This window comes from Octopus sinensis, linkage group LG9, assembly GCF_006345805.1.
Source record: "Octopus sinensis linkage group LG9, ASM634580v1, whole genome shotgun sequence".
Taxonomy (NCBI): Eukaryota; Metazoa; Mollusca; class Cephalopoda; order Octopoda; family Octopodidae; genus Octopus; species Octopus sinensis.
The window spans coordinates 17,075,598-17,095,082 of NC_043005.1; the positions used below are offsets into that span (position 1 = coordinate 17,075,598).

The 19,485-nt window shown below is 39.3% G+C and overlaps 1 protein-coding gene across 3 annotated transcripts in view; it reads right to left on the reverse strand.

Annotated features, from left to right (window-relative positions):
- The window catches only part of LOC115215929 (sushi domain-containing protein 2-like), a 266,474-nt gene that overhangs the window by 3,416 nt on the left and 243,573 nt on the right, over positions 1-19,485 (reverse strand). For 2 of the 3 annotated variants that reach the window (XM_029785291.2, XM_029785289.2), the window contains 8 exons: positions 16,019-16,168; positions 14,610-14,753; positions 12,825-12,950; positions 10,681-10,929; positions 9,999-10,178; positions 8,133-8,262; positions 5,634-5,717; positions 2,515-3,327 (listed from right to left, as the gene is read on the reverse strand). In XM_029785291.2, coding sequence (XP_029641151.1) covers positions 3,243-3,327; positions 5,634-5,717; positions 8,133-8,262; positions 9,999-10,178; positions 10,681-10,929; positions 12,825-12,950; positions 14,610-14,753; positions 16,019-16,168 — 1,148 coding nt within the window. In that variant the 3' untranslated portion in view covers positions 2,515-3,242. Of the gene's footprint in view, positions 1-2,514; positions 3,328-5,633; positions 5,718-8,132; positions 8,263-9,998; positions 10,179-10,680; positions 10,930-12,824; positions 12,951-14,609; positions 14,754-16,018; positions 16,169-19,485 lie in introns of those variants that run through there. The other variant, XM_036505806.1, reaches the window with a different exon arrangement.

Here is a 19,485-nt window from a genome sequence, read left to right on the forward strand (position 1 = left end):
ATTTAGTGGAGTGATGTGAGGAAGTGGGGGATGAAATGTTAAGAGGAATTTATGTACAAGTGGACAAAGAGAAAGAGAAACAAGCAGGAGTATAAAGAGAGTATCAATGAGTACAGTTATGGCTTCAAATATGCAACACTGTTGCTGAACATTGTTTTAAAAACTCTTTAGCATTTATTTTGGCCATGTTCGGCCCAAATATTCCACCCGCTTTATGTTCAAACTAACCAGATCCAGCCTCTCACGCCTACCCTACAATATCATTCTAAAAATAAACAATCACATCATCGAAATCTATATTCTTTTACTTGTTTCAGTCATTTGACTGTGGCCATGCTGGAGCATCGCCTTTAGTCGAGCAAATCGACCCCAGGACTTATTCTTTGTAAGCCTAGTACTTATTCTATCGGTCTCTTTTGCCGAACCACTAAGTTACGGGGACGTAAACACACCAGCATCGGTTGTCAAGCGATGTTGGGGGGACAAACACAGACACACAAACACATATAAACGACGGGCTTCTTTCAGTTTCCGTCTACCAAATCCACTCACAAGGCTTTGGTTGGCCTGAGGCTATAGTAGAAGACAATTCCCCGAGGTGCCACACAGTGGGACTGAACCCGGAACCATGTGGTACGTAAGCAAGCTACTTACCACACAACCACTCCTACGCCTGATTAATTTAAAAATGCATGATTAATTTAAAACTGTGAATAAATAAGTATCATATTTGACACAGTAATCTGAATGCTAAAGGGTTAATTTTGTTTGTGTGAATGATTGCATCTCTTTGGATATTTGAGTGATGTCGTCATCAAAATTTCCATCTCTGCTTTTCCACACTACCATGAGTTGGACTTTTGGAGCCAATGTTTTATAACCAGATGCCCTTTCCTAACACCAACCCCCTTTTAGTACATGTAAGGGACCAGGTATGCCTTTCGAAAATCAGGAATACACTCAGATAGCAAGAGTCTGCTGCTGATTTAACATGTTGGCTTCTGAGCCCCATTTCTTGTTTTGTCCCAAGATACCAGCACAATATCTTGATTAATTTTGATATGGGTACCATATCATATGTGATGCAAAGATCATGGAAGTGGCATTTGGGTCTTGCAAACATTCCACTACAACCTTCTGCTGGGTTGTGTGGGAAGGCAACATGTTAAATAACGAACAGCTCTTCTATATTGAACCCTTCACATGATATGACTATGAACAATGATGGGGGTCAAGACAGTGCTTACCCCTCATCTGACAACATAGAGCCTAAATTTATGTTCTTAGAGAGAGAGAGACAGATATGCCTATCTCTTGGCAGTATTCCACTACATCGTTCAGGTGTCTGAACTGATAACAACAAAGGGCCCATGGAATAGTGATTGTACTGATGCAGGAACGGACAACATTTTGATGCTGTCATTCTGCCAGATGGGCACTCATTTCGAAAAGTGGACATTTACATTCAACCAGGTTAGCTGGGTGGAAAGGAAAAGGGGAAGGCCAGCCATGTAGCAAGGTCCATGTTGGCAAATTCTACACATTGAAGCAAGGTATTTAGTTTGGCTTATTGTTTCAGCCACACCACCATCTTATTCTGCATAAATACTACATCTACACACCTGTATCTAAGCAGGTGTTTCATTACAAAATCTGTGTATACAACAAGGTATATATGAGAATAGGAGTTAGAGGTGGCACACGCTTGAATGAGCCAAGGAGAAAACTTCTATGTGGTTGCTCATCCCGCAAGAAACGAGGAATCAAATCACCCTCAGCTGTCTTAAAGAAAGACAAATTGGACAATGCAGTCCCTGATACACACACACACACAAAACAGGATGTCCATGGCTGGAATGCCTTTGATCATAGTTCTGCTAAAAGCACACACACACAATTGTACATATACATACCTACACATAGGTTTTTGTACATGTGTAGGTATGTGATAATCCTTAACCCTTTAGTGTTCAGATTATTCTGTCAAATGTGATGTTTGTTTATTTAAAATGGTTTGAATTAATCATGCATTATCTTGTTGTTTAGAGATTTCAGTGATGTGATTTTTTTAGTTTTAGAATGACATTGTAGGGCTGAGGTGAGAGGCGAGATCTGGTCAGTTTCAATATAAAACTGATTAAATATTTTGGCCAGATATGGCCGTTTTGAATGCTAAAGAGTTAATACTTTCCAACGAATGATACTAGCAGCACAGGTTTTTGAGTCTCATCTTCCTGTTCCTCATTCTGCTTGTTTGTCTTCTGAAAAGTGAGCTGAGAGGGTGATGGTGAGGGAAATGGGTCACTTCTGGTGGGTAGAGCAAAGTGTGTATGTTGTTGCACACATACAAGACACACACACATTATATATATATATATATATATTATAAGGTACATATATGTGCTTGTGATTACATATATGTATGTATGTATGTAACTGAATGAACTATATTTGTCTAAAACTCCAGGTAAGACTGTTACTCGTTATTCTCATAATCATTGTTAATTAAAAACCTTTCTAATGCAGTTGTAACGATGAGCTGTCAGGGCATGGTTCCTGTCATTCAGCTGTTCTTTGGTTCAATCTCAAGTGACTTTGCTAATGGGAGGAAAATAGCAATCTGTTTTTTTTTTTTTTTGTTTTACATACATATATATACACATATATATATACACATATACACACACACATATATATATATATATAAAAATCTTATTTTTTTCTAAGAGAAAGAGTTATTGGGGTAGGGAAGCAACGTTTATCATTAATTTTTTTCCCCTTTTCTCTCTCTATTTTTTTGATTCTTGTATCCTTTTTAATGAAAAATTTCAACAGATTCCCCAGCACACTATAAAGTTTTTGATGCCTTTCCCTCAGGGTTTTGGTTAGTAGTGCGAACATTTCGGCAGCGAGGAAAACAATTCCTGAGCAGTTCCCTGAATGAATGATAGATCTAAGGAAGGAAAATGAAAAAAAAAAAAAAAGTGTTTTCAGTAGGTGGGGAAAAAAAAATCTCTTTTTTGGTAACTATTATACAATGTCTACATTGGAAGACATCTCCCCCTCCTTTGAATATTATACAGTAATTGCGGTGGGGGGAGGGGAACGGGCTGATTTGAGATCGGAGGAACTAAAATGGGTTTTGGTTAACGGTTGTAATATTACATATCTCAACTACCAACCAAAACACATATATATATATATACATATATATATATATATTTCATTAATAAAAAAAACAACTAAAAATAGTCTTCATATATTTTTGGGTCTATAAAGGTCGGTCGAGGAATTCTGAAGTCTCCTCCTTCATGTAGTCTTTGTAAACTGCAAAAGAGAAAACAGAATGTGTTGTTAAAAATGATGGTTTGAAATGGCAAAGAGTTTTAATAAATAAATGATCAAAGTTGATGGATTGGAGTGAAAGAAGTGAGAAAACTAATTAAAGTCTTTCCTGACCATATTTCTAATGAAGTATTTTGTCTGTCAATTCTAATTTTGAAAAAATAATCAAAAATTCAAAAGGATTCAGTAAATTAATTTTATCATTATTAAATTGATGTCTGAAACATAACAAAAGATCTGACATAAAATTATAAAGGAGAAATGGAATTTAAAAGAAAGAAGCATTTTAAAATTGGTTAGTTTTGTATCCCTAAACAGAGATGGTCTCTGGTGAGTTGGTGTCAAATAGGTGTTAGTTAATATACTGGGACTGCGTCTAGATCATGGATTAGGGGTCAATGCAGGAGTTAGGCATAGTAATAGAGAACTCTTAGAGAAATTACCTTCAACAGGTCAAGGGGACAATTAGTATTTGGGTTCTGTAGTGAATAAGGAGCTCACATGGATGTTGGGGATAGGTATCAGAAATCCTAGGGAATATGCTTGAAAGAGATATGCAAGTTTTCTAGGAAAGAGAAACAGGTCTAATCTGTTAGATACCATAGGGACCAGAGCTGAAAACAGGCCCTCGGGAACTGTACCATGTCAACATCTATACACTCATTAGTTTATGACAGGGTGCAGAATGTCAAAGGTGAGAAGATAATAAATGCACTTTACTGACCACACACTGCTGCCTGTTGGTCTTTGAATGCTTTTAGTAGAATGTTTTAGAATTGGCAGTCATCATCATCATCATCGTTTAACGTCCTTCTCCATGCTAGCATGGGTTGGACGGTTCGACTGGGGATCTGGGAAGCCAGAAAGCTGCACTAGGCTCCTGTCTGATCTGGCAGTGTTTCTACAGCTGGATGCCCTTCCTAACGCCAACCACTCTGTGAGTGTAGTGGGTGCTTTTTATGTGCCAGACGAGGCTGGCAACGGCCATGATCAGATTGGTGCTTTTTACGTGCCACCGGTACGGAAGCCAGTCAAAGCGGAGCTGGCATCGGCCAAGAGAATGCTTCATGGTAATTATTCTAAACTTTGCCCTTAACCTCTCAGAGTTGATAAAAAAGTACTACAACAGCATAGTAGATTGAAAGAAATGTAAGAATATCAGACTGAATGCTTTGCTATATTTATTCCAGCTCTTGCTGGTTATAAGTTTAAATCCCACAAGAGCCTATTGACTTGATTTGTTGCCCAGTTTTAATACCCCCCATTTAGCACCTTGGATGCCTTTAGCAGAATCTATTCTGTTGTAGGCATTTGAACAAGTCTCCAATTTAAGGATACTCCATCCTATCACCCTCAAGGGCCCTGTAAAGCATCATGGACAACACTGTTGTCCCTTCTGACTAAAATACGGCAAGCAGGAGAAAAGTATTCTGTTGCAACCAATCAGGCCAGATATCTGATCTACGGTTAAATGTCTTTCTTTTTTCCACCAGTTTCAAAAAGCCTAGAATGGGTTATGGGCATTGCTCTTCCTCTTCTGGTCAAGTTAAAACCTCAAAAAAATGTACAAGAAGCTAGTCTATCTACTATAATCAATACTTTTCCCCAAATGAAACAAAAGTGTCAACTTTCAGTAGTATATACCTTGCAGTAAATATACCTGATAAGAGTCCATTTTTCTCTAAGCTAAAATATGTCCGAGACAGTTATATGTGAAATGATCCGGTCTATCTGACTGTCAATAGGTAACGCAGAGTAGAAAACATCTTCACATCCCTAAGTAGCAGTAACAGCACTATACAAAGGTGGGATCTTTTCGGTTTGAACGGCAGTTTTTCTAGCGGTGTCATATGAAATTTTCATCCATAATTATGACCCTAGTATCGATCTATTGCATTTCAATCTGTGTTAGGAGTGGGGGGAAGGGTATCTTTTTTTCTTCACAAATGTAAATAAACCCAATCTGTTTCTTAAACGAGGGACATATTCATACAGCACAGAATATGCTAAAGACAAGGTATGAACTGCCAAGCATTTAGTCTGTCATCCAGTATCCTATCCACTTTGCCGCTACACTCTCTGCCAACACACACAATAAAAGGTGGAACCCCTTAGTACCTTGGTGAATATAGGTAATACAAAAATAAAAAAAAAAAAACATTCTACACCTTTGGACATAGCACAGGCAGTAGATCTGAATGAACCCAAAACTGTGGATCTGTAGTCCAATACTGTATTTATCTAAGCAAGAATTAACAAAAGAAGATGGCGTGTCTCTGTCTACTTACCTTTGTAAGAAAAGAGAATTTGTGAAAATTGGTTGTGGTGTTTTATGGAAGCGTACAATGGGAGGTAGAGGTACGTCGTCTTTCCTGTGGGGAAGAGAAATATCATCATCATCAGTAAAATAGCAGCAATACAGGTGGTGGAGGTAGTGGTGGTTTGTGTGTGTGTGTGGTATTATTGTTGTTTAGCTCAACACTGACTCTGGTCAGGTAGAACTGGGCACAGATTCATGGCACACAGGTGATCAACCGATCATAGGTGGAGTGTTTGGAGTAAAGGTACCAACAAAGCCTCTGTGTGTGTGTGTGTGTGTGTGTGTGTGTGTGTGTGAGAGAGAGAGAGAGAGAGAGAGAGAGAGAACACCATCATCATTTAACGTCTATTTTCCATGCTGGTATGGGTTGGATGGTTTGACAGGATCCAACAAGCTGCAGAGCTGCGTCAGGCTCTAATGCCATTTTTGGCATAGTTTCATTAGCTGGATGCTCTTCCTAATGCTGGGCATTTTATAAAAGTTCACTGGATGCATTTTTTTCCCATGACAATGGCCACTAGTAAGGTGACCAAGTATTTTACAAGATAAATAAAGGAAACGGAAAAAGCTGCTTCAATTTAGAGGGATTGCATTTGAGAATGCGCGGTGGCTTTATGCCAGATATTGAAAGTGTGACAGAGGGACAAGCACAGGTTTTTTGCCATAGAGAAGATACATGGCTACCTCCGCATTATATGAGGGTGGGTAAGAGTAGCTGGAAGAGAGAGATAAAAATGGTATTTGGTAGCTGTAAATTCACCATAAGTCAGCCATCATCATCATCATCGTTTAATGTCCGCTTCCTATGCTAGCATGGATTGGACGATTTGACTGAGGTCTGGTGAACCAGATGGCTGCACCAGACTCCAATCTGATCTGGCAGAGTTTCTATAGCTGGATGCCCTTCCTAATGCCAACCACTCCGAGAGTGTAGTGGGTGCTTTTATGTGCCACCTGCACGAGGGCCAGTCAGGCAGTACTTGCAATGGCCACACTCAAATGGTGCTTTTTATGTGCCACCTGCACAGGAGCCAGTCCAGCAACGATCTAGCTTGAATGTTTTTTCATATGCCACCAGCACAAGTGCCAGTAAGGTGATGCAGGTACGATCACGCTCGAATGGTGCTTTTTACGTGTCACCGGCACGGAGGCCAGTTTGTTGCCCCGGCAACGATCACACTCGTATGGTACTCTTAGTGCTCCACTAGCACGGATGCCAGTCATGGAATTTGATTTCGATTTCGAAGCACACACATACACACACAAGTAAATACAGGTTCCCTGCAAGCTGAATTTACAAGTGCAGCACAGCTTTGCAACATTGTGGGACCCAGGTTCTAGGTATGAGTCCTGAAAGCAGAGCATCTTGAGAGGCAGACAACGATATGATGTTGCAGCTGCTGATGGTGAGGATGGTAGTTTTGGTAATGCAGCTCCCACTGATAACAATTTTGTCTGTAGTGGTGGCAGTGATACATAGACAGTGATGACGATGACATCATTCAACATTCTCTTTTCCTTAATGGCATGGGCAAGAACAGACAAGCGAAAGGGTGCTGTCATCATCATCATCGTTTAGCGTCCGCTTTCCATGCTAGCATGGGTTGGACGGTTCAACTGGGGTCTGGGAAGCCAGAAGGCTGCACCAGGCCCAGTCTGATCTGGCAATGTTTCTACGGCTGGATGCCCTTCTAACGCCAACCACTCCATGAGTGTAGTGGGTGCTTTTTACGTACCAGACGAGGCTGGAAAATGGCCATGATCGGATGGTGCTTTTTATGTGCCACCAGCATGGAGGCCAGGCTGTCAGGTGCTATATCTATTGGGTTATCCGAAAAGTTTGTGCTGATTTATAGTAGCTTACCTTTCGACTTATTTTAGAACATGGTTGAGTCCATAAAATAGGATTTGACTACTCCTCCATTTAGAGCACAGTTTAAGCTATCTTTCCGTGGAAGAAGGTTTATGTTCCTATAACCTGTGTTAATTCTGTAACCCTTTAAAATGGAAGATAAGAAAGTTCATTTTCGGCACTTGATGCTTTTCTTTGTCTGTAAAGGGAAAAATGCCAACACAAGCAACCAAAGAAAAATGCGCAGTTTACAGTGATGTTTCTTTATCTGAAAGCACTGTACGGAAGTTGTTTGCAAGGTTCCGAGCTGGATATTGGAGCCTTATTGATAAAGAGCGATAAGGCAGACCATCCACTACAGATGATGACCAAATCAAGCCATTAATTAAGAATAACCTACATTGCACAACCCGGGAATTGGCAGAAAGCCTCAACTTATCAAAATCCGTCGTTCACGAGCACATGGTAAAGCTTGGGTAATGGCAAGTATTTATTGACCTTTTTCTTTCCTTTAAAAATCAGTACAAACTTTCTGGACAACCCAATACTTTGGCATGGTTTCTACAGGTGGCTGCCCTTCCTAATGATGCAGATATATCATCAGAATGAACTTACCTGAACGTTTGACGTACTGATAGTCTTCGAAATTTAAAAAATATAATTAGGAATATCAGGATGAGGGCTAGCAATGCACCGGTACCACCTGCCCAGTAGTACCAGACCTCTGGTTGTCCTGTGTTTGCAACTGTAACCAAATGGAAAACAAAATATATAAATCACTGAGAAAGTTATGTTTATAAGTTGAAATGGTTTGCAAATTTCCACAAAATTATTTCACAAAGTATCCTTATAGCTATGATCATCATCATCAGAGCTGACTTGTATCAGAATGAGATATCTTGTAGGTGATGAGGACATCTGTGCGTGTATAATGTAGAATTAGCTTTTGCATATATAAACCATCACACACCAACCCCATGTATACACACACACATCAGCTATCACATGTATGAGTACACCTGTGTATGCATGATGAGTCTAATACAGAATAAACTATTTCACATACACATTGGCCACCATACACCATGTATTATGCATTATCTGTAAGACACAATCCAGCCATTACACAGGGTTTGAAACAATAACCAGATCACCTGGAGATAATCTCAATGTAGACCGAAATTAAACTAACACCCAAGATAAACTCTGGTTCTGTGCTTAACTGATATACAGCACTGTGCCCTTCACGACTGGAGAGTATAGAGCTGATAATGGTTAAATTGTTCGAATGCTAAACTTCAAGAATCATAAATCATGAGTTGAAATCCACGTTGAGAGACCTTCAGTGGCATATTTAACCCTTTCATTACCAACCTGCCTGAAACCGGCTCTGACTCTGAGTACAAATGTCTTGTTTCCATAAGTTTTGAATTAAAAATCTTCCACCAAACCTAACACTAGCTGAATGATAACTAAGTTATTTTACTACATTCTTTGTTATATTTAAAGTAATTGAAAGAAACACAGATCATCTCAAAATAAATACAGTAACGAAAGGGTTGAGAAACCCACTTAATTCTTCGCTATTTTGCACCGAATGCAAACAAATGGGTATGCAATGGTCACCCAGAAGTAGTTGACAGTTGTAAGGTTTATTATATAAGTGGTTCTCAACTGGGGTCTGTACAAAAAAATAGTAAATTAGGAATCCACAATAGTATTTTAAGGGCCCTTGAGAAAACTTTGTTTTAGATGTGTGAATTGGTATGTACTGCAACAGCTAGGTTTCTTTCGCAAACATTTTAAATGGTTCAACCTACAGTTAACATGTGAAGAACAAATTAGGAATTTTGAAAGAAATTTCTCCAAAACAAGTTTTTAAACATTGAATGGGTGCGTGTTTGTGTGGGGGTGTCCACCAGAATGAAATAGCCGTCAAGGGTTCCACAGATAAAAAAAAATGGTTGAGAGCCTTTGGTTTATATGATGAAAGTCTTTGAATTGCTTACATGACTGACTACAAGTAGTTGATAAGGTAAAAACAGTAGCTAAATCTCATATCATATCTATGCTATACCCATGGGTGAAATATTGAGGAAAGGAATTTGAATTCAATGCAGCAAACTAGTGGAACAACCGTTTATATAGAGTGCTCCCTCTTACTACAGACATCATCTTTATTCTTTGATTCCTTTAACTGCTTCAGTCATTGGACTGTGGCGATGAATGAGCACTGACCAAACCCACCCCAGTACTTATTGCATTTGTCTCTTTTGTCGAAGAATTGCTGTTACAGGGACATACACAAACCAACACCGGTTGTCACATGGTGGAGAGACAAACACAAAGTCGTTATTTACAGAAACTAGAAACTAATTAGTTTAGTTGAAAAGAAGCAGTGAAAATGAAACTGTTAAGAGTAGAAGGGAGAGAGAGAGAGAGAGAAAAGAAGAGAGATGATTTTTGAGCAAAACTACTGACCACTTTTGAGACATTTTGCCACTGTGCCATTCCAAGTGCCATTTGATAAACAGAGCAGCTGGTGGGCATGGAAATGCGTGTAGCCTGGGTCACACTGGAACAAAGCATAATCGCCTGGTAAATGACCACTGATGGTCATATTACCATTCTCCAAGAACTCAATTGAAGGACATCGAATTTCTGAAACAAGAAAATTAAAAGGATATATTTAATACTTAGCTGGGTTTTTTTTTTTTAAATTTGATTTTGAGTTTTGTTTCAATTTATTTATTCTTTTATTCTTTTACTTGCTTCAATCATTGGACTGCAGTCATGCTAAGGGGTTTAGTCGATCAAATCAATACCAGTATAAATTTTAAGCCTGGTACTTAAACCAGTATTCTAACATTTACCAACAGCATAACTCACACACAAAGGGAGAGAATCTCTACATAATCATTTAACTAATTAGAAACAGCAACACAATTCTATCAAATCACATGCTACCGTCTTAAAACAAGAAGGACACATTGGACAATGTAGATCCTGATAAGCAGACAAATAGGGTGGTCAAAGCTGGAGTGTGTTTGATTATAGGCCTGTTCAATCAGGACTGACCAAGGATCAAACAAAGACAACACATCACTGAAATATCATTTGAAATACAAAGTCTAATAATGAATTGTCAGGTATGGAAACTTACCAATTTCTATGTCTTTTTTGAGGGCTGAAAATTTGGCCACAAAGTTCTTTATAGCCAAGGCAACTGATGGCTTCCCAATAACCTGAAAGTCAAATCGACATGGTGCTACATCCCCACAGAGCTTAATGGTGCCGTTTCGAAGGTTGTTTTCATCCAGTTTGTCGATGAAAACTGGTTGGTAATTGTCTTCTTCTGTTGTTGCTGGTTTGTAGGACTTGGAAAACAAACTGTCTTTAGCTGCAACCCTCCCTGTTGGTGAAAGTCAAAATAGCCCATTGTTTATCATTGGTAAAACACATTTGTAAAATTAGATAGTTTATGTGACATGAGGAGAGGTGGAGAAAATTCTAATATTGCATGCAGAGGTAGGTTAGGACTAGAAATGAGAAATGGTTTTGGACGGATGTAAAGAATAAAGTCGAGTGACATGTGTGGAGTGTTGTAAAAGAAGATGGAAAACTGTTCTTTGTCAAACCTCAGAATTCACTTAATCTCTCCTCACAGCATGTAAACTTAATCTTATTTCATAAATCTTATCAACGGTTTGCTTGTCAGTGGCATAAAATTTTATGATTATTTGGGTGCTGAAGTCAAATATGAAATATGAAAAAAAAGATAATGCAAGAAGGACAAAGTTTAACCAAATAGATTCCTGTTTACTGAAACCATTAAAATGCCTTTTAAATTCTAAGAAGTTTTAAAGCCAGTGCTAACCTAATCATCATCATCATCGTTTAGCGTCCGCTTTCCAGCATGGGTTGGCCGGTTCAACTGGGGTCTGAGAAGCCAGAAGGCTGCACCAAGCCCAGTCTGATCTGGCAATGTTTCTATGGCTGGATGCCCTTCCTAACGCCAACCACTCCGTGAGTGTAGTGGGTGCTTTTTACGTGCCAGACGAGGCTGGCAAATGGCCACGTTCGGATGGTTCTCTTACGTACCACTGGCACTAGTATCACAGTTGCAATTTCTATTGATGTTGATCGATTTCGATTTTGAATATTAAGGGGATGAGATATAAACACCCTCATGGATAGGACACCAGCCTATTGCAAGTTACATCTCCAGATAACCTATGACCCACAGCTTGGTGAGAAAAAACAAAACAGAATAAAATGCTCTTTGATATGGAGTTGTCAGATAGCTTTACTGTGAATGACATTAATTCTGCTTCTTCTAACTAAACTACCAACAACATGTACCAATCTCTTGGTGAGCACTTTGCCATTCATATCCCATTTGTATGGATCTTTCACTATTCCATGGCTCACATGATTTGGGATACTTCCAGTTGGCTGCCAAGACAATAGCAAATGAGCCTGGCAAGTAACAAATAATTTTATAGGGCAGGCTATACTTGTCCCTTTTAATGAATCCCACCATTAATAATAGTTTTTTTTTTTTTTTCTGAAGGGACAAGGCCTGAAATTTTTGTTGGGTGGAGGAGAGTTGATTACATTGACCCCAGTGCTCAAATGGTACTTACCTCATTGACCCTGAAAGGATCAATAAAGGTCCCTGAAAGGCAAAGTTGACACTGGCAGAATTTGAACTGAGACAGACAAGAAGCTACTGCTAATCATTTTGTCTGACATTTTTTTTTCTCTTTTACTTGTTAATTGTTCACAAGGGGCTAAACATAGAGGGGACAAACAAGGACAGACAAAGAGACTAAGTCGATTACATCGACCCCCAAAAGGATGAAAGGCAAAGTTGACTTCAGTGGAATTTCAACTCAGAATGTAGTGGCAGAAGAAATACCTATTTCTTTACTACCCACAAGGGGCGAAACACAGAGGGGACGAACAAAGACAGACAAATGAATTAAGTCAATTATATCGACCCCAGTGCATAACTGGTACTTATTTAATCGACCCCGAAAGGATGAAAGGCAAAGTCGATCTCGGTGGAATTTGAACTCAGAACGTAGCAGCAGATGAAATACTGCTAAGCATTTCGCCCGGCACGCTAACGATTCTGCCAGCTCAGTTGGTGCTTTTTACATACCACTGGCACAAGAGCCGGTCAGGGGGCACTGTCATCTTAAAAATAATTGCACTCGTCAATTCTGGTCAATGAAATTTTCCAAGGGGGTCGGGGAAGATGACAACAACAATATATAAAGTTAAGTGACCGTGTAAACTTACATGTATTACCAAACTTATAATGGATGTCCTCCATACTGGAACTGGTTGGTATTATGGTTCCATCTCGTGCTCTGAAGTCATCTGATATGTTGCCATTATAGTTACCTAGCAACCCTTCTACATTGTCTGGTGAGAAAAGCAAGATACAAATAAATTTACTCTGTGTGTGTATATGTGTGTGTGTATGTATATATATATAATGGGAAAGTTTACAAAAATAAACAAAAGATGAAGGCAGGTGGAATACAAACAAACAATTGTATTAGTATGGCGCTCAGGAATAGAAATAAAACAAGTCTTTTACGTTTCGAGCCTATGCTCTTCGACAGAAAGATACACAGAAAAGAAACAAGGAGAGAAAAAAATGGATGTAGGAGCTAACAATCTATCATGGCGATATATATATATACACACACATATACATATGTGTCAACATGAAACAGAAAATATAGAGAGAGACATAAGAATTCTGGAGCAAAACACCTCATCTTATGTTGCTTTATGATCACTTTGGCATCTAATGGGTGGCACACTATGTACCTGGACAGGGAATGTCAATTTGATTGCTGTAAACAAATCATCTGTGCAGGGTGTTGAGCAAGAAATTGCAGAATGTTAACCTGTTGTCTATGGCAAGGGTGTACACCACATCTAAATATATATCAGGTCAGGTGCCCCTGCAGGAGTCCTGTGTAGGTGCCATGTAAAAAGCACTCGTGCCAATGCCACGTGAAAGCGCCTGTGTGGTGCCACATAAAAGTGTCCGTACGACGTCAGGTAAAAGTATCATGCATTGCTAGCCATGTGAAAATTCCCACGTGGTGCCATATAAAAGCAACCAGCACACTTTGTAAAGCGGTTGGCATTAGGAAGGGCATCTAGCAGTAAATCAAACTGGACTGAAACTTGATTAGGGTATTGGTGCAGCTCTCCTGCTTGCCAGCTCTGGTCAAACTGTCAAACCCAAGCAAACATGGAAAATGGACATTAAATGAACAAAATAGTGTTAACATATTTAATGCAGGGATTATTAAAGACTCAACTAGAGATAATTATGTTGTGTGAAAAGAAACATTAATCACTGACTCCTATCATTCTACATTTCAGATACGTATGAGAAACAACTCTTTGTATATTTCAGCCTTATTATGACCTCATTAGCAAAGTAGAGACTCCACTGTACCTTATGAGAGAATCACAAGTATAAGAGATGTAGTTGAGTAACATAATGGTAACAGTGTTTTTATAGGATACACACACATATCATTGATGACCCCACTGCTAATGGATGAGGAAACCCTGCATTACACTGTCGACAACAACACAAACCAATTCAGAGAACCTCTGCACAGCTACTTGGCTTACTAGAAATAGCAACCATATTGCTCTTAAAATCATGCATACCACCTGAAAGAGAACGACACAATGGAATATGTAGATGCAGCAACAATCATCATCATCATCATCATTATCATTTAACGTCCGCTTTCCATGCTAGCATGGGTTGGACGATTTGACTGAGGTCTGGTGAACCAGGCCCCAATCTTGATTTGGCGGGGTTTCTACAGCTGGATGCCCTTCCTAACGCCAACCACTCCGAAAGTGTAGTGGGTGCTTTTTACGTGCCACCGGCACAAGGGCCAGTTTGGTGGTACTGGCAACGACCTCGCTTGAATTTTTTTTTTTTTAAATGTGTGTGTGTGTGTGTGTGGGTGATTGTTAAAATTAGGTACGCTTAATTAGAGCTGACCTGGCTGGCAGTAAATAAGAATGAACAATACTTACTTCTTAAAGCTTTTGATCCCATCAGAACAAGAATATTCATGACGTCAGGAGTGACCTCAATTTCAATAGAGAGTTCGTGAGAAGAGAAGACAACCATTATGTCTGTGGAGTTCTCGTGGTTCTCATGGATATTGATTGTCAGTCCTGCAACAGAGAAACAGAAGTTAGAGTGGAATTAGTATTGTTGGGGAGTGACTGGTCTATAACTGGTAAAAGTTAGTATAGTGAGATTGGGGGTTAATACAAAAGAAGAGGGGCAGCTGTAATACTGAAATGACCTGGTATAATACACTAGAGCAGTGCTTTTCAACCTTTTTGCTGGAGCGGAACCCCAAGGAAACATTCCACTGGCTCGAGGAACCTCTGTGCAATAATTTAATAGTCTTATGCACACATATCTGCACAGGAGAATTAAAAATTACAGCCTATTTTAGCAGTTTTGTAACTTCTTGCGGAACCCCTGGACTGTACTGGCGGAACCCTAAGGTTCCGCGGAACCCTGGTTGAAAACCACTGCACTAGAGTAAAGCTAGGTATGATAATACAGTAGATAGTTGGAATTTACAAAACAAAAAAAAAAAATAAGACGAAGACGGGTGTGTAAACAACAAACAGATGTATTAGTTTAATGCTCAGGAAAGTGAGAAAGTTCTTTACGTTATGAGCCTATGCTCTTCAACAGACAGGAATACAGAAATAAGCAGAGAGAGAAAATAAAAAAAAGGTTTAGTGGCTAGCGATCAATCAGGAGAGCTAGGAAGAAGGGGAGATAAAAAAAGTAGTAGTGATCCCAAAATGAAGGTGCATGTGCGTGTGGATAGGGCCTGGTGACCTTGACATGTGTGTGTGTGTGTGCATGTGTAGGTGTGTGGATGATGGTGTGGGTGCTAGGAAGTGGTCAGTGCTAGTGTAGTACAATACCCTTAACCACCCAGCTGGGAACCCAATATGTTAACCACCCAGCTGGAACCCCCAATATGTTAACCATTCAGCTGGTACTGTTTTTGTAGAGCTGATTGCAACACTATAATATAGAAGTGTTGGCCATGGCATCACAATGCAATTGATTGTACAGCAGAGTAGAGATGGCCATAACAGTACAGGAAAGCTGGCTCTGAGGAATTCTTTATGATAGTATAATACAGTAAATGCCATTATAACAATACAATAGGCATATCTTTAAAAATGGTGATTTATACAAAACTAGAAACAAAAAAGATGCTTGTATTGGATTTGAATGAAAATCCCCTGCTGTAGTTCAATACCCTTAACCACCCAGCTGGTAGCCCAATATGTTAACCACTCAGCTGGTTGTCTAACCACCCAGGTGGTACTGTTTTTGTTTCTGTTCTGCTCCCCAACCACTGAAACAGAATCTCCCACAAAAACCATAAAATTTCAAACCTTACCTTGAAATTCAAGTTTTTCATATTTATATTCTTTCTCATCAAGCAGCAGTCTATAATTAGTCTGCTCGTTAATTTCAATTTCAATTATTTCTGATATGCCTTTCATTTTCATAGCTATCCCAGTAAACACCGTGGCATTTTGTAGTTTACCTGTGATTCAAAACAAACAAACAATTACACAACATATTTTCATGTGGCCATCAATATTGTATCATTATGTAAATACATTATATTTTAGTAAATAAATTTCAGTTATTTATGGTTGGTATTTTTGGAAGGTTAGTTGTTTCTAATTTATTGGTAAATAACAATGAAATCATGGGTTTGATCCTCACTCCAAGCTATCAGATAGCTACCCATGAGTTTTGCTTTCCCAGCAAGACTAAATACATATGAATGTGTCTGTATATTTATTAATTAAGAAATGAAATGGTGTTAACATGTTGAATGCAGCGATCATCAAAGATGTGTGGTGAGGAAAACAATATTGGTTATTGACTGATAGTGTTTTACATTTCAGATAAATATGAGACAACTCTTGCTATATTTCAGCCTTATCATGATCTTGTTAATGAAGCAGAGTCTTCATTGTACTTCATGAGAGAATCACTAAATAAATGTACAACACAATTTTACACTGACGAATGATCAACACATTCCAGCATACAATTCAAGCTGGACCAATCTACAACACAATTTAAGCATCATTGACTTCAGTAAGAAGGAAAAATTGTAGAGTATTCCAAGGCTATTTCATTAGCTTCACATGCCAAGTTCAACTCCACAAGTCTAACATCAGTATGGTCACACAACCTGAAAGAAATAACAGCAAAATTTCCCTCAAATCATACTTTATTGTCTTAAAGTAAAAAAAAAAAAATCTTTGGATAATAAAATCCAAAATATACAAGATTAGATGGACAGGACAGTAATCTTTGGTCATAAGTCTACTCAACCAACGTTAACTCAGGGTTAAACTACCACTTTAACTTTGGAATGAGATGAACTCCACTAAGCCAACTTGCGCTTCCTAATCGATGGAGAAGTAGTGTTCAGTGATGTATAATCTACTGCACTATTAGTCTCAGCATCAAAATTTTCTTTCTCCCATTCACCACAGAGACCTTGAGTTTGCTAAAAATCCAGAAAGAATTTTCCAGTTCACCAGAATACACAGCTCTGGTATTTATCATATGTTTCTGAAGTGTTAATTGAACAGATGGAGATTAACTTTTATATCACAGATAGGAAACTGGACTGTCGTCAATAACTTTTCCCATACAATGAATTGAACTCAGTACAGCAAGTCAATAAAGTAGAGAGATGGTACATTTACAGTAATGAATCATCTCACCCTGTGGTGCCTATATACAGCCAAGTGGACTGGGTTGTATGTAGTTTGGTCATTGATTGATCCTTCTTGAGTCCCTTAGACTCATAAGGCTGGCTTCCTGCTTTTTGTGGCATGTATATCCCCGACAGGACAGGACATTGTCTGTTGCAGGATCACTCATGTTTACCAGTTGAGTGGACTGGAGTAACATGAAATGAAGTGTTTTACTCAAGAACACTGGCTGGTCAAGGAATCGAAACCACAATTTTACAATCATGAGTCCAACACCCCTGACCACTAAGCCACGTGCATCCACGGTTAATCATTGATACAATACAGTAAACTCTATCATTCTGTGGGCTGTCGATGGTTAAATGACTTAATCACTGACACAGCACAATGAACTACAAAGCTTTGTACTTACTTAATCTACTCACTCTCTACAAATGCAGAGGCCAACACTGACCTCTGACCTCTATTGTTCTCAACTCCGGACTGTCTTTTCTGCTTCATTTTCTCCCTTAAGTTTCACCATCATCAGTTCTTCAGCAACTTTGCTTTATTTTTTTTTTTCCTAACTAGCAAGTGCTGGCCTGACACAAACCCATTTTACCTCCGGGAAGAGGTGGTCCATATTTGTCTGGCCTCTATCCTTTGACCTGTCCAGCATGGGAGGCCCTTCCTGGAGCTTGTGCTCCGCTGGCATAGCTCTCAGGGTCACTGAGGCACACAAGCCACCACACCGCAACAAGGACTGGACCTTGTGGTGGGACGAAAATTTTGCGGTACCTACTAACAGCTTGATAGCTGTGTCATGGCCAGTGATATAACTGAGTGGTATCTACGTACAGCCAGGCAGACTGAGAGTCGACAGTTACATGATCTGTTCAATAATACAGCAAATGCTGCTTAGATGATTTAACCCTTTAGTATTTAAACCGGCCATATCCGGCCAAAATATTTAATCTGTTTTATGTTCAAACTGACCAGATCCAGGCCCTCACACCTACCCTACAATGTTATTCTACATTAAGTAGTTACACCATCAAAATCTTGAAGATATGAGATAATGCATGATTAATTCAAATCAATGGGAATCAATAAGTATTATGTTTGATAGAATAATCTGAACACTAAAGAGTTAAACCAGATATTTTGGCTGGTAGTTTTGGTCAGCTATTGTATCTCCAAGAGAAAGGGGTAAATTCTATTAATTTGTGAATTTAAAACATTGTTTCAATCAATGGTTCTCAACAAGGGTTCATATGCTTCCAAGGGCCATATGGAACCCATATAGGCCTCAGTTTTCATCATCATCGTCATCGTTTAATGTGTGTTTTCCACGCTGGCAAGGGTTGGACGGTTTGACTGAGGTCTGGCAAGCCACAAGGCTGCACCAGGCTCCAGTCTGATCTGTCAAGGTTTCTACAGCTGGATGCCCTTCCTAATGCCAGCCACTCCGAGAGTGTAGTGGGGACTTTTTATGTGCCACAAGCACAAGGGCCAGTCAGGTGGTACTGGCATCGATCACACTGAAATGGTGCTTTTTATGTGCAACCAGCATGGGGAGCCAGTCAGGTGGCACAGGCAGTGATCATGCTCAAATAGTGCTTTTTACATGCCACCAGTACAGGAGCCAGTCAGGTGGTACTGGCATCAACCACACCGAAATGGTGCTTTTTATGAGCAACCAGCATGGGGAGCCAGTCAGGTGGCACAGGCAGTGATCATGCTCAAATGGTGTTTTTTATGTGCCACTGGCATGGGTGCCAGTCAGGTGGCACTAGCATCTATCAAGACAATGATTTAGTTATGTTGTTAAAATTTATTTGCAATAAACAGGTTATATTTCTACAATGCACAAAATGTTTAAACAATTCTTTTATCCAATTCCTAATAAAATTTAAACTCCTTTACTTGTTTCAGTCATTCGACTGCGGCCATGCTGGAGCACTACCTTTAGTCGAACAAATCGACCCCAGGACTTATTTATTATAAGCCTAGTACTTATTCTGTTAGTCTCTTTTGCCAAATCGCTAAGTTACAGAGACATAAACGCACCAGCATCGGTTGTCAAGCAATGATGGAGGTACAAACAAACACACATGTATACATACATATATATATATATGTA